This window comes from Martes martes (genome assembly GCF_963455335.1).
Source record: "Martes martes genome assembly, chromosome: 12".
NCBI classification, from domain to species: domain Eukaryota; kingdom Metazoa; phylum Chordata; class Mammalia; order Carnivora; family Mustelidae; genus Martes; species Martes martes.
The window spans coordinates 58407753-58426242 of record NC_137900.1 but is presented as its reverse complement, the minus strand read 5'-3'; the positions used below and the strand labels follow the sequence as shown (position 1 = coordinate 58426242).

The following is an 18490-nucleotide window of genomic DNA, read 5'->3' as shown; positions in this document are numbered from 1 at the left end:
GCGGAGGAGGCGCGGCTCGGTAGCAACCCAAGAAACCCGGCGAGGGCTCGGGAGGAGGGCGGTGTGGGAACCAGAGCGCGCAGCGCCGAAGTTCCACGCCGCCCGCCGCCCTCGGGACGGCTCCGCCCCCTGCAGCCCCCTCCCGAGCCCCGCCCGCGCGTCGCAGCTCCGCCCCAGAGGCCCCGCCCTCCCGCTTGTGTCCCGAAAACCCCGCTCCAACCGGCGGCCCCGCCCCCGCCCCCGCCCGCGCCTCGGGCGCACTTCTGGTCGCTGGGCGGCCGCGCTGGCTGGAGTCTCCGAGTTCCGCCGTCTGCCAGCCGGGGCAGCGCTCCCTCTTCGCTTCCCCTGAGGCCCTTCCCCCAAGAGCCGCGGTCGGGCAGCGCCTGGCCGGCGGCCCGCGGGCGGGCCGCCCCTCCCCGCTGTAGCCCACCCGCCTCTTAAAGCGGCGGCGGGAAGATGAGGTTTCGGGAGCCGCTCCTGGGCGGCAGCGCCGCGATGCCGGGCGCGTCCCTGCAGCGGGCCTGTCGCCTGCTCGTGGCCGTCTGCGCGCTGCATCTCGGCGGCACCCTCGTCTACTACCTGGCCGGCCGCGACTTGAGCCGCCTGCCTCAGCTGGTCGGAGTTCCCACACCGCTGCAGGGAGGCTCGAACGGTGCCGCGGCGATCGAGCAGCCCTCCGGGGAGCTCCGACCCCGAGGGGCCCCGCCGTTGCCGCCTTCGGACGCTTCCTCCGAGCTGCGCTCGGGTCGCGGCACCAGCCCAGACACGGACTCTCATCCCGGCCCCGGCTCCGCGGGCAACTTGACTTCGGCCCCGGTGTCCTTCACCTCAGCGCTGTCGCTGCTCGCGTGCCCTGAGGAGTCCCCACTGCTCGGTAAGGACTCGGGGACTTTCCCGAGAATTTCCTCAGCAGGGTCCCCTGGACGTTCGCCCGTGCTCTCTTCCAGGATATCCAGCCTCCCAGTTCCGGATTACCGTCCCTAATCCCAAACATAGGTTCCGGGCTGGATGGCGGTGAGGGTGGGAGGCTGGTCCTTTTGGATTCAGACTGAAGGCTGGGGTGCGGGTGGTAGAAGGAAGGAAGCCGCGGGCCCCTCTGGCCCCAGACGGAGAAGGCCTTGCTCTGGCCCATGCCTCAAGAAGTTTTGGAGTTTGAGTTTGCTTAGAGCTTGGAGCTGCCTTCGCCCTGCTCACTCTTATCGGGACCAAGAGGCCGTTCAGAGTAGCCCAAGCCGGTTTGGGAAACTGATGATGAGGCCTCCACTGGGGAAGGAAGTTGACCTCCCAGTTCATATCCAGTTCACGTATCTTGTTTTCCCCTGGAACCAGTCTTTCCTGAGTGTGACTTAACTTTTCATAAGCTTTTGGGCAAGTGACTTGTTAACCTCTGGTTTTTCATCAGTTAAATGGAGAAGATAAATGGTACCTATTTCAGGGTTGTTTTGTAAGATTAGATGAAACAATGTAAACAAATATTTACATTAATGAAGGTAAACCCTTAATAAATTGTTACCATTGTGTCAAGTTCCTCCTCTGTGTAGATCCCTGCCCTGGGGCCTTCTTAACCTGCTTCCTGTCCCTGTGGGTTCCCCAAACCTAAGTGAGCACATCCTTCCAAAGGACGGATGGTGTTTGTAGGAGTACGGCGTATGTACCATAGAGGCTGGAGGGCTAATAGGTGACCAGTTCACACTGAGTTGTCCCTCCCGGGAGAAGCTTAGAGTCTCAGGTGTCTCTCCCAGGTAATCGGAATGGTGGCTACCAGCCTGCTGGGAGCTTAAGAGGGTGGATTTGTGTTTCTCCTCTCCGGAGGAGGCTGAGCCCTTCCCTGCTGGCAGAATCCACAGGCAGTCAGGCCCAGGGCAGCCACAGGTTGTTCCCAAGATTATCATACAGGTGGCTGCTCATTTTTAATGCCAGGGTTTAGAGATTGTTGTTCTGAGTGAGGGGCCCTGGCAGGAGGGCATCCTGCCAATAGGAACTCTGTCACCTTCCCGAAAAGCTCTGGCAGAGCAGGCCTTCTACATGCTCTTGCTCAATCTCTCCAATAATTGCTTCAGTATTTTCATATCAAGTTTGGGAGGAAGCTCTTGGAATTGGTCAGACATGAATTGTGAAAATAAGGGGACTTTTTTTTTTTTTAAGCAGAAAATTGAATCCTTTTGGGCTTGGTGATTAGTCTGAGAAGCAGACGAGTCTTATAAAATAAATTTTATTTTATAAATTTATTTATAATAATTAATTTATAAATTTGAGTTATTTGCCCTGCTGTTAAGTGTCTGGCCTCAGGCATCTTAGAGAGTTTCTTACAGTCCCTTTCTTGTATTTAAAATGGGGTTGTTGGTGCTTAACTCACAGGATTATTTTTAGGACTAAATGAGATTGTGTACATTAAGTACGTGGCCAATAGGACTCGGGAGTTGAAGTTCTATTTTCTCAGACTCCCGTGGAGATGACTCTGAACAGCAGAGAGAAAAGGGGGAAGAGAGAGCTAAGGCCCCAGAATCCAGAGAGCCAGTTTTCATCTTTTTGTTTTTATTGTTGCCTCAACATTTATACAGGAAAATAAAAAGAGAGAGAAATTAGCAAATTAAAGTGCCCCAAAGCTTGTTAGATCGGTATTTGAGGTATAAGATCTTAACAAAAGTGTGAGAGCCTGTGGTACTTTTTTTTTTTTTTTTTTTTGTAGTGGTGTTCCTCTCGGTTGGGGACTGGTTACTGGTATTTCTGAGCTGAATTTTAAATTGGCAGTGTGAAGGGACTTCCTGAGAGATAACATTTGGAGGGTGGGGAGAGGCCCTGGGTCTTCTCTAGCTCGGCCACCTTAGTGTGATATACATGGGACCATGATGTTTGGGCTGCTCTTGTGGAGGTCCCACAAAGTGAAGGTGGATGGTTTTTCTTCATTTTAATTGAGCCCTTAGGTTTGAGTGGTTGGATCAGCTCTCTGAATAGGGGCTCCTGGCTGAGAGGGGGCCTTGAGGAAGCTGAAAGTCTCTATAGGAGAGTGTGGATGGGGGGAGTTGAGCCCATCTGTTCATCTGGGCAGGTGTCAACCAAAGCCCTTGCGGGGTGGTTTTGAGGTTGATGGGAGAAAGCATCCTTGGGGTTTAGAACTGTGGCCTTTTCACTACTTGCAGTTTCTTTCCACGACTTGGCTCTACTTTCTGGTGTCCAGGGATCTGGGCCAGACACTGTGATAAGCTCCTGTTTGGTACGTGGAGGGTAATGGGCATGCCCTTGCCTGGAGGAGCCAGGCATCAGACTGGGCTATTGATGGGTCATTGTTGGATCTTTCGTGCCAGAGCGTTAGGACAGACTTCAGACATAGTTGGGCTTGGATCCCGCCTCTGTCTACTCTGTGTGCCATAAGCAGGTTGTAGTATATCAAGCCATTTTGGCCCTGCCTCAGGATCCCCCATGGGCTAGTGGGAGGCCTTCAGGAGTAGGGGCTGCAGGGAGGAGGTTGGCCTTTCTGAGTATTTCTCCAAGTTCCCCAGGGGTGTTCTTCCAGAAAGTTCAGGCCTGCAGGCAGTGTCCTCTTGGCCTTCAGGCCATGCAGCCTCTAGTCCACATAACATGGACATGAGGCTCCCTTTCCTGGCCACCTGAGTGTTTGTCTGAGTTGTAGTCAACCTGGGAGGAGCAGCGGTCTTGCATTTTCTTTTCTTTTTCTGGAATGTTTGTCTCTGCTCAGATTTGGTGGCAGCTCAATGTGATTTGACTAGTGCTGGTCCTGGCAATGCCAGCCTTGAAAGGGGCTAGGTGGAAGGTGGGCAGCATCTCAGATTGGACGGGTTATGGGAGGCAGGACTGACCTGGGGGCTCATCTGGGGCCTGGTATAGCTGGTACAGTCCCCTCAAGGGTGTATGGGGTATGGGGGGGTGAGTATAGGACTGCTGAAACCCAGAGGCTTCCTTTGCCCATCTGTGCTTTGAAGAGATACTCTTCATTTGTTCCAATGAAGGCTCTGATCTAGAAGTGGGCACCAGAGAATCATGAGCACCTGGGCCAGCAAATAGCCACCACAGGTAGCCAGGGTCCTGAGAGAGCACTTGTCCATGAATCAGTTTCCTCCGCTTTTGTGGGGGCTGTCAACCAAGCCTCTGTCATGGTTTGTGCCTTGGGAAGACAGAGCACTTTCTGGGTCTCTGAGGGCTCTCAGTCTCAGGTGTTTTTTCCACCAGCATGCTGTCCCCCTTCCTCCCCTTCTCTCATATACACACATGTGGACATGAGCAGGCTGCCCAGGACAAAATGTACTTTGAGGACATCTGTCCTGGCTCATCTTGGGGAGGGGCTTTCTCTCCCCTTTGAGTCTTGGATTCTCATCACTTTCTGGCTTGGGGTAGAGCCTCATCCTCAGAGTTGGGGAGGGCACGGGGAGCCTCCCTTTGTCCAGGCCTTTAAGCTTTGGAAGATTAGGTAGCTAGGACTTCAAACTAGTTTGTCCTGCTGTTTTTCCTCGGGAAAAGAGTTTATTGAGAAATACAAAGATACACCTTCTTGTCTAACAGTCTGAGACTGAGAAATACCCTCTATGACTATTGGGCTTGCTTCCTTCCATTTAGCCTGATGGTAGCGGGAGTGATTCCTACGTGTTGAAATCTGTCCTAGACTCTGAGCAAGCATGGAAGCCTTCACCTTATGGACCGGGTGAACACTTCTTAGGGTATGGGGAGCAAGAGTCAAATGTAGGATTGGATTTAAATTGCAGCATCTTGGACCCATAGCATCCTAGGATGGGACTGTCTAGTTCCCTGGCCCCGTCCGTCATTGTGGTGGGGCTGGAACTCGGGTATCCTCCTTCCCAGCCCAGTGCTCTTCCTTGAGGTTATTGCCCAGTAGACACCCAGTGCAGAGGCTCAGAGCAGGCTAATATGACCTAGGTATATCTGTGTGTCCCCCAGAAAGGTCTTATGTGGCAGCTGTCCTGGACATCCTTGATGGCTAAGGCATCTGGTAACTTCATTCATTTAGTTCCAACAATGTGCCTGTCCTGTGCTGGGTACTAGAACTGCAAGGAGGAGGACGACACAGTGTTTCTTCTTTAAGAACTCACAGTCCGGGGGCACCTGGGTGGCTCAGTGGGTTAAGCCTCTGCCTTCGGCTCAGGTCATGATCTCAGGGTCCTGGGATCAAGCCCCGAATCGGGCTCTCTGTTCAGCAGGGAGCCTGCTTCCCCCCCTCTCTCTGCCTGCTTGTGATCTCTGTCTGTCAAATAAATAAATAAAATCTTAAACAACAACAACAAAAAGAACTCACAGTCCAGGTAGAGGAGGCGTAATTAAACTATCTTGATGTCATGTAAGGAAACTAAAATATGTGTGTGTTTATAGTCACTCCCTCTATCCATCCCACCTTTTCTTCCTTTCTTCCTTCTTTCTTTCTCTAATTCAGAAACCCAGAGTTGATATCAAAGTTCTTCAGTTCTGGTTTTGGTTGTTCCTCTAATTTCTGAGGCCTCATGTTAGCTCTGCTGAGTAATCTGTACCTTGCCTCTTTCTAATGACTGTTCTGAGACATCAGCAGCCATATGGTCTTTGGGTAGCGGCAGGGTAGGGATTTCCAGGCTGGGACTAGACTAATTCATGGGTTGGGAACAATGGGACAGTTAATGCTCAGGCAGTCCCTGCCTTTCTGTGGATTTCACTCTGGGGATCTTTGGGGACAGGTCTGGAAGGCTCATCCCCTTTGGGCTTAGCTGGGCTCTGGGTGTGTATGAAAGCGGTCTAGTTGTCTTGTGGTCAAGTGAAACCTAGTGATTTCTTCCTTGCTTGCATACCCAGTGCCTCCAATGCCATCTGCACTATTCAGTGTTCCTGCCTGCTCCTGACAAGAAGCAGAGACTGGAATTTTGCTTGTAATCATATCCACCTGGAAATTCCAGTTATTCTTATCTGGTTAAGTGGCAATCCATTTGTTTTAGGACAAGTGGTCTGCCCTTGCAGCTTAAATCCCTTGGGTCCTGGAAATCCCTTGGGTCCTGGCACTGTGGCTGTGTTATACTTGGCTCTGGCAATGTCCAGGGTGGTCCAGGCAATGAGGTCACGATAAAGGCCAATCAGCCAGACCCTAACTCCTGGGAGAGTTCACCAGGCATGGGATTGTGAGCATTCCTGGGAGCTGGACTGTGGCTGTGATTGTAAAGGCCCCAGTTGTCGGCGGGGGGTGGGGGGGTGGGGGGTGGTCTCTGTGTTTACCTGGGCCTAGGCAGGTCACCAGCTTGGGGAGAGATTGCAGATCCTGTTGTAAAGGTCAGAACATCCAGGTTCGAAGGTCACAGTGGCTTAAGGTCAGGGGATAGGGTTCTTCTGGGAGCTGGTTCTGAGTGGACGTGGCCTAAAGGGATTTGTCCTTAGAAGGCAGAAGGGCTGAGTCACACACTCAGTGTTTCAGGTTCCACTTTCCAGCCTGGCCTCAGCCCGCCCCTTCCCTACACAAATGAAGGCCAGGAGATATATAATTGGCTGTTGCTGAATTCTTTGGCAGTGATTTTAATGTCTGGTCTGGGTGTGTTATGTAGCTGCATCCCTTTCCCCTGCCACCCCTCCAAAACCCCCACGAAGCCAGGAGAGAGAGAAGGAGTCACTTCCCTGGAATGCCGCAGGCTAGGGCTGTGGGTCTTTGCTTTTCTCTGTATTTTTTTCAAGGAAGGTATTCTCTTCCTCTTTTTTGTAAAAAGTAATGCAGGCTTATTGACAATAACTTAGAAAGGTAACAATAACTTAGAAAGGTAAAAGAGGTAGAAAAGCATGTCTGTATTCCTTTCACCTAGAGGAAACATGTTGGTGTATCTCCTGCTAGTCTTTTTCTTGTACATATTTAAGACTATAGATGAACAGATAGATTGGTGTAGATAGATATAGATAATCTGGTATCCAGTATTTGTCACTTAAGTTTCTTTCTCATGAGCTTTGTCCTACACCTTTAAAAACCCCAAAAGCTGTGTCATTCTGTCAGCTGAATATGCTATAACCTTCTTTTATCATTCTGTTATTGTTGAACACCCATGCACATGTAGTTTGTGTTTTTTCTTAGTGGCCCTCCAAGATTCGTGCATAAAGCATTGAACTTTCTGGGTTGTTTCATGAGTAGAGTTTTTTAAAAAGGGGAAAAAAAGGGTGAATGCTTTTTGAGAAGAGGTTTTAAAACCAGTCTTAAAAAAGATAGACCCATTCAAAATTACAGGTTTACTTCATGCTAGCAGAGGAGTATCATTTATTGCTGAATGAAGGATGTGTCTAGAATTCTGATTAAAAAGGAAACTAGATGCAGGAAGTGCCTGGGGCAGCGGCAGAGGGCCAAGCTGTAGGATGGATACTTGGGATTGGACTGAGCAGAAATCTGTTGTCAACAGAAGTGGTGGGGGTGATGCCCCAGGAGTCTTCTTTCTCAGTAACTTCTCCATTTGTCTCCTTAGCAGCCAAGTCCCTGGGCTATAGGCTTGTGTGGACTGTGGTACTGTGGAAACACCAGCTAGCTGACCTGTTGTGCAGTTGACACTAGGGACAGTTTCCACAGAGCTGCGTGGGAACATGCTAGGAAATTGGACTGTGAAGCAAACAGTGCAGCGCACCCACCTCCAGGGGATTCTGAGATCTGGGGAGAAGCCACCAAGTGAGAATCTATAGATTTCCAGGAATGGCTTTTGAGAGAAGCCTCAGAGAGCAGTAGAGCCCAGTACTAAGTCGGGACTTGTTAGGTGGTTTGAGCAATCCAGCCTCAGGCCAGTAGGCCAGGCTCTTCCCAAGGTGTCATTGCACTTTGAAGTTATTCCACTTTGACTGCTCTCACCGGATCTACATTCTCCCATTCTGAGGGCCACTTGAGCTTTGGGACTCTGCCAGGGGTCATTTGGCACAGAGTCTGGGGATCCAGGGGGAGGCTGCGCTGAGGGAAGGGGCAGGGTCATGTTGGACCAGCATGACCAGTATGGTCTGAGGTCAGGTTCCTTCCTGCCCCCAACATGGGTCTGGAGGTCATGGGGAGGGGCCCTGGCAGGGGGTTCACTAATTGCCTGGCCCCATGACAGCGTGCATTTAAAAAATGCCTTTAGAAGTTTCTTTAAAAGTTTCTTCCTGTTTTGCATAATGTCCTTTTGCCTTTGACATCCTGAAAGTGCAGAGCTCTCCATGGTGTCTAAGGACACCACCCCCACAGTCAGCTTGAAAAAAAAAACAGGATAGGACTCCAAGTTAAGGGTGGGTCTAGGGAAAATGGTATTTGCGTCACAGGAGCTTGGTGACTTGGCATTGAGGTGTTAGGTTGCTCCTGGCATTCAGATGAGTATAAAGGCATCCCGGGAGGGGCTCCTACCTGGCTGAGAGTGGTTATACCTGAGTCTTAACCCCAAGTCAGGAGGTGCCCTAAGGACGAGGGAGAATGAAGACTGATTTGCTCACTCAGCAAGCTTATGTTGGTAACCATTCTATCTGAAGCATGGGAGTTAGACATGAACAAGGGCTGGTCCCTACTCAGCAATGGACAGACCCTGGCAATATGGTGTAGTCAGAGAGGGGAAGTGTGGGTGTCCCCAGGGCACTGAGAAGGTACAGAGAACCAGATGGGTGATCTGGGCTAGGTCCGGACTCAAAATGAAGGGCCTCTCTTCCAACACAGATTTTAGTATCTCTGTGTCTCTCAGTATGTTTGAACAATCTCCCTGGTTGGGAAGGGCAGGGGTCTACTGCTGAACGCACTATAATTTCCTCCGGTTGCTGTCACATGGGAAGAAGGTGATGGCTGCAGTCCCAGCTGCTGCATACAGTCACCAGCAGGGCAGAGAGGACAGAAAGTGGGAGGCAGAGTGAAAGGAAGATAATGAAAGAGAGAAGCTGGTGCAGTAGGGACCATGGGAGAGGGGAAAGCTGAAGATAGCTACACTGAGGGCCCAAAGAAGAGAAGATGAAGGGTGAGAGAGGAACAGAACGAGGGAGTTCATGATCTGCAGGACATATGGGCAAGCCTCAAAGATCACTGGTGTGAGAATTCCGTGTTCTGGTCCTTCTCCTAACTTATTACATCATTTTGGACAAGTCCCAACTCTGTCGGTCCCTCTTTCCATCTCTGAAGTTTGAGTGGAAATCTTGGTCATGAAAAGTCTCTGAAATTCCCTGTGAAGCGTGCTACCCACTGCCCTTTCCAGGGCTCTCGTGGTGAGACTTTTGTTGAGGATTTCGTCTTCTAAGGAGGCATAAACAGTTTAGTAAATGAATGCCCTTTTAAATGGCATGGGAAATGTGTGATACGGGAGAGATGTTTTCCTTTCTGTGCCTCAGTGCTCTCACCTGTAAAATGGGGATAACAATAGTGTCTACCTCATAGATGTTGTGAGGTTTAGATAGTAGGCATAAAAAGGTCAAAAACATGCCTAACACCGAATAAGCTCTGAATATATGTTATCTATAATTGATGGCACTGATAGTTCTTGTTTGTGAAGATTTTGGCCTTTGCTTGTAGGATTTCTTCCTTTTTTCTGTTCTTTAGTAGAAAATACATCACCGCATTAAATGTTTAAAAAAATATAATTCTACTGTTTAGCATTGTTACAGTGATATGCCTATCACTGTAACAAAACTTCACAGTACTTTCTAAATAGATACATACTTTACTCTGTTCTAATAGTGTGAAACTATTTTGCATTCTGCTCATTTCATTCAGTGCTATCTTAAACTATTAGGTTATTCATAATTATCCTAATTATCTTTTCAAGCTGCTATCTAACTTTCTTATGGAGGGGTGCCTGGGTGACTCAGTCGGGTAAGCATCTGACTCTTGATTTTGGCTCAGGTCATGATCTCAGGGTGATGAGATCAAGCCCGAAATGGGGCTCACCGCTTACCGGGGTGTCTGCTTGAGATTCTTTCTCTCCTTCTTCTGTCCCTCTTCCCTCAAATAAATAAATAGATAAATAAATCTTTAAAAAAATTAAATCCTTAACCTATATTCCCTTAGCATTCAGTGTTCCAGGTTTCTTTATCATAGTCGTTTTTTGTATTTTTTTTGTTTCTTAATCGTAGATAATCTTGAACATTTCCTCTTGTGTTTAGCTCTTCACTTCCGTTGAATTACTTCCTTGGGATAAATTTCTAGAAAGGAATTAGGCTAGAGGAGATAGTCACTTTTATGACATTGGTTCACATTGCCACTTCGCTTTCCAGGAGGGTTGGAATAAGCCACAGGCCCTAAACTGTAAATTCCTAGGCTGGGGACATTGGCTTTTAAGCAATATGGATACCTAGGGAAAGTCCGATCTGTCTGGAGCCTCACATTGACAACCCCAGCTTGCACATATATGTGTGCGTTAAGTTCCTTCTGTAGGTACCGCGGCCACCTTGGCTGTGAGGCTCTTCCCTTGCACCATTGTGTCTGGGCCGTTCTGCCGAGGTGTGTCCACCAGGGAGCCTTACTCGTGGCTCTTTTCAACACCTTATGTACCTTTGCCAAAGAGCTGACTTACACAAGGTAAGAAACTTTCCTCCTTCCTTTATCTGTGGAGCCAAACCTGTAGAATCGGGGTAGACCCTGGCTTTACAAGCCTGGCTTCAAAATGGTGTTGGTCTTGAACTTGGTGCATTGATGTCTGGAAGCACCACATGCAGGCATCTCCAGAAACCGTGTTCGGTTCCGATGGGCTAGCCTGGGCACCTGACCGTCTAACCCATGTGGATCAACTCCAGTCTGACAGCCCTGCTTGAGGGGATCCAGAAATGAGGCCCAAAGGAGGAAAGACTTAAGTCATGTTGGGTAAAAACAAGTTGATCAATAGCCATGAATCTGTGGCCACCCACTTCACATGCCTCTTACATAGGTACACAGCAGCCTGCTGTCAGCGTAAGTAGTAGCATGACTTTGGAGCCAGTGATTTCAGCCACCAGAGGTTTACAAATTAAGCAGATGGAGCACATTCAACTTGTGACAGCTGCTCCTTTCATCTCGTAGCCCCTCTTGTCCTCTTCTGCTGCGTTCCACAGCAACCAGCTGCAACTTAACAAGGTGCTCCCTGGATCCATTTGTAGTCAGGCCAGAGCTGCTGTCTAGCATGTTGTTCCTGGGGTGCCCAGGGCAATACTTCCTTCCTATGTAAAATGGGGAGATAATTCTTACCTCAAGGGGTTGATATGATTGATTGAGATGAGGTATGTGGTAATGTCAGTGCTCTGTCTTTTGTTCAATGTCTAACCTATTCCCTTGGGTGCAGAAGACATACAGTCAACATAGGCCGTAGAGTAAAATTTCCTCCAAATGCACGTTTTTTTTTGTTTGTTTGTTTTTTGTTTTGTTTTGTTTTGTTTTCCATCTGCCCTGGGGCAGAGCGAAGAAGATAAGGGAGAGGTGTGACGCTGTAACTACAACTTAGGGACAGGGTTTAGCCTGGAGCCAGTGTTTATTGGAGTCTGTGGCCTGATCCCATGAAGAGACCCACCCTCATGGAGGCCTTCATCTTGTTGAATCCAGACCACTGGGAGCTGGAAGTGAGTGTTGCCAATGTGTCAGGATTCTCTGGTGCTCCACAGTCTTCCCTTCTCCAGGTGGATATTTTTTTGTCTGTGTCCTGGGGAGAGGCCATCATAGAGTACAGATAATTGAGTGGAGGGAGCACTGGATGTTTCATGGAGTCTCAGGGTGAGAAGAGATGTGTTAAGAGGGGTGATGGGTTGGGTTATGGACATTGGGGAGGGTATGTGTTATGGTCAGTGCTGTGAAGTGTGTAAGCCTAACGATTCACAGACCTGTACCCCTGGGGCAAATAATACATTATATGTTAATAAAAATAATTAATAAAAAAATAAATTGGGTTAAAAAAAAAGAGGGGGTGATGGGCAGAGGGGGCAGCCTGGGGTGTCCAGTGATCTGAGCTTGGTGTGTTATTAGAAAAACTTAGGCAGAGTCTGTAGATAGCCTGTCTGGTAAAAGAGAGTAAGAAATATTGATTATTGATCTGTAATTCTTTTTTTTTAAGCTTTATTAAAATATATTAAAAATTTATTTATTTATTTGAGAGAGGGAGGGAGTAAGAGTGTACACACACAAGCTGGAAGAGGGGCAGAGGGAGAAAGAGAGAGAGAGAGAATCCCAAAGCAGACTCCCAGCTGAGCATGGAGCCCGATGGGGGCTTGATCCCAGGACCCTGAGGTCATGACCCGACCCAAAACCAAGAGTCAGAGGCTTAACCAGTTGAGGCACCCAAGCACCTCACAGCTTTATTAAGGTCCAGTTGACACATACATGAATTGTAGTTTTCTTTATTGTGATGTCTTTGTCAATGTTGGTATCGAGGCTCTACTGCCTCCAGGCTGAGGGAGAGCTTGTGAAGGATTTGTATTCTTCAGATATCTGTTAGATTTCACCAGTGAGGCCGTGTGAGCCTGGGCGTTCCTTTTTGGGAAGCTATTTGATTACCAATTCAGATTCTTGCTTCATGTCTATTCAGATTTTTGGTTTATTCTTCAGTTTTGGTAGTTTGTGTCTTCCTAGGTATCTGTCTACCTCACCTAAGCCACCTACTTCGTTGGCATACAGTTGTTCACAATATTCCCCTGGGATCCTCTTTGTTTCTCTAAGGTTGGTAAGGATGTTCCCTCTTTCATTCCCAATTTTGGTAATTTGAGTCTTCTCTCTTTTTTTCCTAGCCAGAAATATGTCATTTTTGTTGATCTTTTCAAGGAACTGACTTTTGGTTCACGGATCTTCTCAGTTGTTTTTCTGTTCTCTATTTCATTAATTTCTGCTCTAATCTTTATTATTTTGTTCATTCTGCTTGTTTTAGGCTTAGTTTGCTCCTCTTTTTCCAGTATCTTTTTTTTTTTTTAAGATTTTATTTATTTATTTGACAGAGAGAGAGATCACAAGCAGGCAGGCAGAGAGAGGGGGGCAAGCAGGCTCCCCGCTGAGCAGAGAGCCTGATGCGGGGCTCGATCCCAGGACCCCAAGACCACGACCTGAGCCGAAGGCAGAGGCCTCAACCCACTGAGCCACCCAGGCGCCCCCTTTTTCCAGTATCTTAAGGTGGAAGGTTAGGTTATTGATTTGAGATCTAAAGGTCATATGCTCTTTTTTTTTTTTTTTTTTTAAGATTTTTATTTATTTATTAGAGAGAGAGAAAGCATGAGTTGGGGGGAGGAGAGAGAGGAGGGGAGAAGCAGACACTCTGCTGAGTAGGGGGTGTGATGCAGGACCTGATCCCAGGATGCTGGAATCATGACCTGAGCCAAAGGTAGGGTTCAGCTTAACTGACAGAGCCACCCGGGTGCCCCTAAAGGCCATATACTTTTAACATTTTCATAGATGCTATCAAATTGCCTTTCAATTTGTGTTCATCAACACTGAGAAGTGCCTGTTTCCCACATTTATGTCAGTTAGCAATCTTTTTACATCTGCCAATGTGATGATCAAATGTGGTATCTTGTTTTAACTAGTTTCTTTGATTACTGATGATGTTGAACAAAGTTTCATGTGTTCATTACATTGGCCATTTATTTGTATTTCTTCTGTGAATTACTTGTTAATATTTTTACCCATTTTTCTTTTCTTTTTTTTTTTTAAGATTTATTTATTTGAGAGAGAGAGAGTGTTTGCATGTGTGTGAGCAGGGGAAGGGGCAGAGGGAGAGGGAAAGAGAGAATCTCCAGCAGACTCTGCACTGAGAGCAGAGCCTGACATGGGGTTCGATCTCACGACCCTGAGATTAAGACCTGAGCCGAAATCAAGAATTGGACATTTAACCCACTGAACCACCCATTTTTCTATTAGTTTTTAAAATAGATTTGGAGGAGCTTTTAACATTATGGATATTACTCCTTTATTATATATTGTTTGCAAATATGGTCTGTCACCTATCTTTTGACTTTATCTCTGGTATCTTTGACCATACAGAAATTTCAAATTTTTATGTATTTAAATCTGTATTTTCCTTTATGGCTTCGAGTTGCTTTTACACTCAGGAAGGTCTTCATCCCAAGATTATAAAATTTTTCTTCTGTATTCTCTTCTAAGCTGGCTCTATAACATTTTAGTTCTGATGGTAAAAAATGAACAGAATCCCTGTTCAACCCTCATGTGTTGCGAGAAATCTTATATTATACCCAAAAGGCCCTTTGAAGTCTCAGCCTCTTCTTCCAAATCTATCACTGATGCTGGTAGGTGAGAATAGAAATGTGAAATTTTAGCCACTTGTAATTATAGAGCTATAATAATATGTAGGCTTTGAAGGTGTAGAGATTGAGGGGAAAAGGCAAAGTAATACTTACTGAATATCTGTTAGTGCTAAGCATTGTGATAAGTATATACACGTGACCCTTGAAAAACATGGAGGTTAGGGGCACTGATCCCCCCACCGTACCCCCTGTGCTGTTCAAAATCCACGTATAATTTCAGACTCTCCAAAACTCCTATTAGCCTACTGTTGACTGGAGGCCACACCAGTAACAGAGACAGTTGGTTAACAAGTATTTTGTAAATTCCTATGTAGTATATACTGTATTCTTACCACAAAGTAAGCTAGAGAAAAAGATTGTCTGTGAAGAAAATCACAAGGAAAATACATTTACAATATGGTACTGTAAAAAACCTGTATATAAGTGGACCCCTGCAGTTCAAACCCATGTTCAAGGATCAACTGTATATGCATTACTTCGTTTACCACCTGAAAAGAACACGTTGTTATCCTCACTCCTTAGAGGAGGAAATTGGAACTGACTACATTTAAAGTGATTCTGATACCAGAAATGTATTGCCAGGAATGTGTGACTGCTGGCTGCCCACGTGGCCCAGAGGGCAGCAGGCTCTCCATAGTTCAAGGTCTGGTTTTAGACAGAGAGAGGATGTATTTGTAACCAGCATTGAGGTTCCAGAAATTGAGTTAGGACTCCAGAACTGATTGGAGGGGCAGCTGACTCACTAATAAAACTCCCACGAGACTTACTTATATGCTGGGATACCAAACTGCTGCTTTGCTGGGAAGATGAGCACTGTTGTGAAGTGGCTTAAGAGTTTTCTGGCTGTTCGCAGTACTGCGAGAGAAGCTACAGTGTAATCAAATCAGACAGCTGGTAAGGCAGAAGTCAGAGTAGGGAAGGGAGCTGGACTGTAGTGCTGGGTGATATCTGGCCGTCAGGGCTCATGAACCTATCCCCACAGCATAGCAAACCTTTTTTAGGGACCAGGGTTCAGTTTAGTCATCAGGGCTTTTTCTCCCCTGTACAGCTCTGGAAGGACACGTCCAGCTCCATCTCCACCACTCCCTTATTCGTTTCCTTCTGTACTTTCTTCCCATGCAGCCATCAAACTTTATTTCATGGCCCATTATCATCACGGACTCGCTTGCCTTATTTTCTTTGTTCTATTTAATTCTCATTCCCACTTCCATTTCCCAACCCCACCCCGAGCAACCATTCTAATGTGTTTACTGTGTATCTGTTTTTCTCTTGCTCAATTGGAGCTGCTGCTTTATATTTATATATCTATTTTTCATTAAAAATTAATTTTTTTAGGGGTGCCTGGGTGGTTCAGTTGGTTAAGCCTCTCTGCCTTTGGCTCTGGACATGATCCCAGGGTCCTGAATCTAGTCCCACATTGGGCTGCCTTACCTGTTCAATGGAGAGCCCGCCTCTCTCTCCCTCTGCCTGCCACTCCCACTGAGTGTGTGCGTTCCCGCTCTCTATCTCTCTCGCTGTTAAATAAATAAATAAAATGTATAAAAATGATTTTTTTAGATTAACATACAGTAAAGTTTTTTTTTTTGGTATATAATTCTACTGATTATAATACAGTGTATATTTGTATAACCAGCACCACAATAAAGCTTCAGAATAGTTTCATCACCCAAAAAAAAATCCCCCTTGAAATCACATTCTCCTCCCACCCTTAACCCCTGGCAACCATTGATATGTTCTTTATTACCAATGTTGTATCTCTTTCAGAATGATATAAATATGTATCATATAGCATAGGTACCTATTATTTTATTTTATTTTTCTTAAGTTTATTTAAATTCCAGTTAGTTAATGTACAGTGCTATATTAGCTTCAGGTGTACAATATAGTTATTAAACCCTGCCATATATCGCCCTGTGCCCATCATGACAAATTCATGATTTAACCCACCCCCCACCCACCTCCCTCTGGTAACCGTCAGTTTGTTCTCTATAGTTAAGAGTCTGTTTCTTGGTTTGCCTCTCTCTCTTTTTTTTCCCCTCTTTGCTCATTTGTTTTGTTTCTTAAATTCCACATCTGAGTGAAATCATAGGGTATCTTTCTTTCTCTGATTGACTTATTTTACTTACTCTCTAGCTCCATCCATGTCATTGCAAATGGCAAGATTTCATTCTTTTTGATGCCTGAGTAATATTCCATTATGTATATATATCATATCTAATTTATTCATTCATCAACTGGTGGACATTTTGGCTGTTTCCATAATTTGGCTGTTGTAAATCATTAATGCAGCTATGAACATTGGGTGCATGTATTCTTTTAAATTAGTACTTTTGTATTCTTTGGGTAAATAACCAGTAGTGCAATTGTTGGGTTCGGAGGTAGTCTATTTTTTACTTTCTGAGGAACCTCCATGCTATTTTCCAGAGTTGCCACACCAGTTTGCATTCCCACAAACAGGACAAGAGGGTTTCCCTTTGTCCACATCCTCAACCAACACCTGTTGTTTCTAGTGTTGTTGATTTAGTCATTCTAACAGATGTGGGATGGTATCTCATTGTCATTTTGATTTGTATTTCCATGATGATGAGTGATATTTAGCATCTTTTTATGTGCCTGTTGGCTGTACCTGTATTTTTAACTTATGTAAGTGGTATTATTCTATAGTTTATTCTGATTCTAATTTTTTTTTGCCCTCTTCTGTTTTTGTTTTAATTTTTAAAAAGCCTGACATAACTTCAAACTTGTAGAAAAGTTGCTAGAATTTTACAGAGAATTTCTGGATATCCTCTGGGATTCCCTAAGTTCCCCAAATGTTAACCTTTCACTAAATTGCCTTTTTTCCCCCTCTTCTTTCTCTCTATTCATGTACATATGTGTGTGATAGATAATGAACTATGCCCCTTTATCACTAAATATTCAACATGTATATCCTAAAAACAATAATTTTTTGTAAAACCATAGTATACTGATCAAAATCAGGAAATCAATCTAGAAAAATTCCTGTTGTCTCATTGCAGACCTTATGAAGATTTTTGTTAATTCTCCCCCAAGAATGTCCTTATTGAATACCATGCGTTGTATTCAGTTGTCATGTCTCTTTAGTCTCTTAATCTGGTACAATGCCTGATTCTTTCTGTTATATGATACTGACATTGTTGAAGGGTATAGGCTAGTCATTTCGTAGAAGGACCTTCAATTTGGGTCTGTCTGATGTTTCCTTGTGATGAGGTTCGGTCTATACGTTTCTGACAAGAATACCATTCAAGTGATTCTGAGTTCTTTTTAGTGCATCATGTCTGGAGACACCTGCCATCAATTTGTTTCTTACTGGCAATGTGAACTTTGCTCATTTCATTATGGTGGTGTTTGCTAGTTCTCTATTATGAAGTTTACTATTTTACCCCCTTTAATTAAGAAATACTTACAGAAATTTGCTTGAGATTATGTAAATATCCAGTTATTCTTCAAACATTCAGCCACTTGGTTTTAGCATCTATTGATGATTCTTCCCTGAATCAGTTCTTGATATGGTAGTTGGTGATCCCATTCTGTCATTCCTTCTGTGTTTATTAGTTGGTGTTTTTCCTTCTCCCCCATTAATTCATGTATCAGTGCAAACTTGTGGATTCTTAACTTTATTCAATAGCTCATAATCCTTTACTATCATTATTTTGATGCTTAGATCATCCCAGATTTGGCTGGTGAGGTCCCCTTCAGGGTGGCTCCTGTGTCTTTTTGACATATCCTTTCATTCTTTGAGCACTTTCTTTTAGGCACAGCGAGATGATATAGGGCCTTCTTGTTCATTCCCTGACTCAGCCCTGTAATCAGCAACTTCTCCAACAAGCTCTAGTTCTTTTTATTTTTTTAAATTTTTAAATTTTTTTATTTTTAAAGATTTTATTTATTTATTTGAGAGAGAGAGAGAGAGAGAGAGCATGAGAGGAGAGAGGTCAGCGGGAGAAGCAGACTCCCTGCTGAGCAGGGAGCCCAATGCGGGACACGATCTTGGGACTCCAGGATCATGACCTGAGCCGAAGGCAGTCGCTTAACCAACTGAGCCACCCAGGTGCCCCTCTAGTTCTTTTTAATAGAGAACGGTATTTAGAAACCAAGAACTGGGCCCTAGGCATTTACCCTTGTTTTTGTTTTTGTTTTGTTTTGTTAAAATATATTTATTCATTTGAGAGTGAGCACTCCGAAATCTTTGCACAGGAGTGGGGACAGGGGCAAAGGGAGAAGAGAGAATCCCAAGCAGACTCCCCACTGAGTGGGGAGCCCCACACGGGGCTTGATCCCAGGACCCTGAGATCATGACCTGAGCCCAAAC

General features: G+C 45.7%; 1 protein-coding gene across 1 annotated transcript in view; it reads left to right on the top strand.

Annotated features, from left to right (window-relative positions):
* The first annotated feature begins 253 nt into the window (after positions 1 to 253).
* Positions 254 to 18490, top strand: part of B4GALT1 (beta-1,4-galactosyltransferase 1) — a 51728-nt gene continuing 33491 nt past the window's right edge. Inside the window, exon 1 of the mRNA XM_080820388.1 lies at positions 254 to 874. Coding sequence (XP_080676514.1) covers positions 457 to 874 — 418 coding nt within the window. The 5' untranslated portion in view covers positions 254 to 456. The remainder of the gene's footprint in view (positions 875 to 18490) is intronic.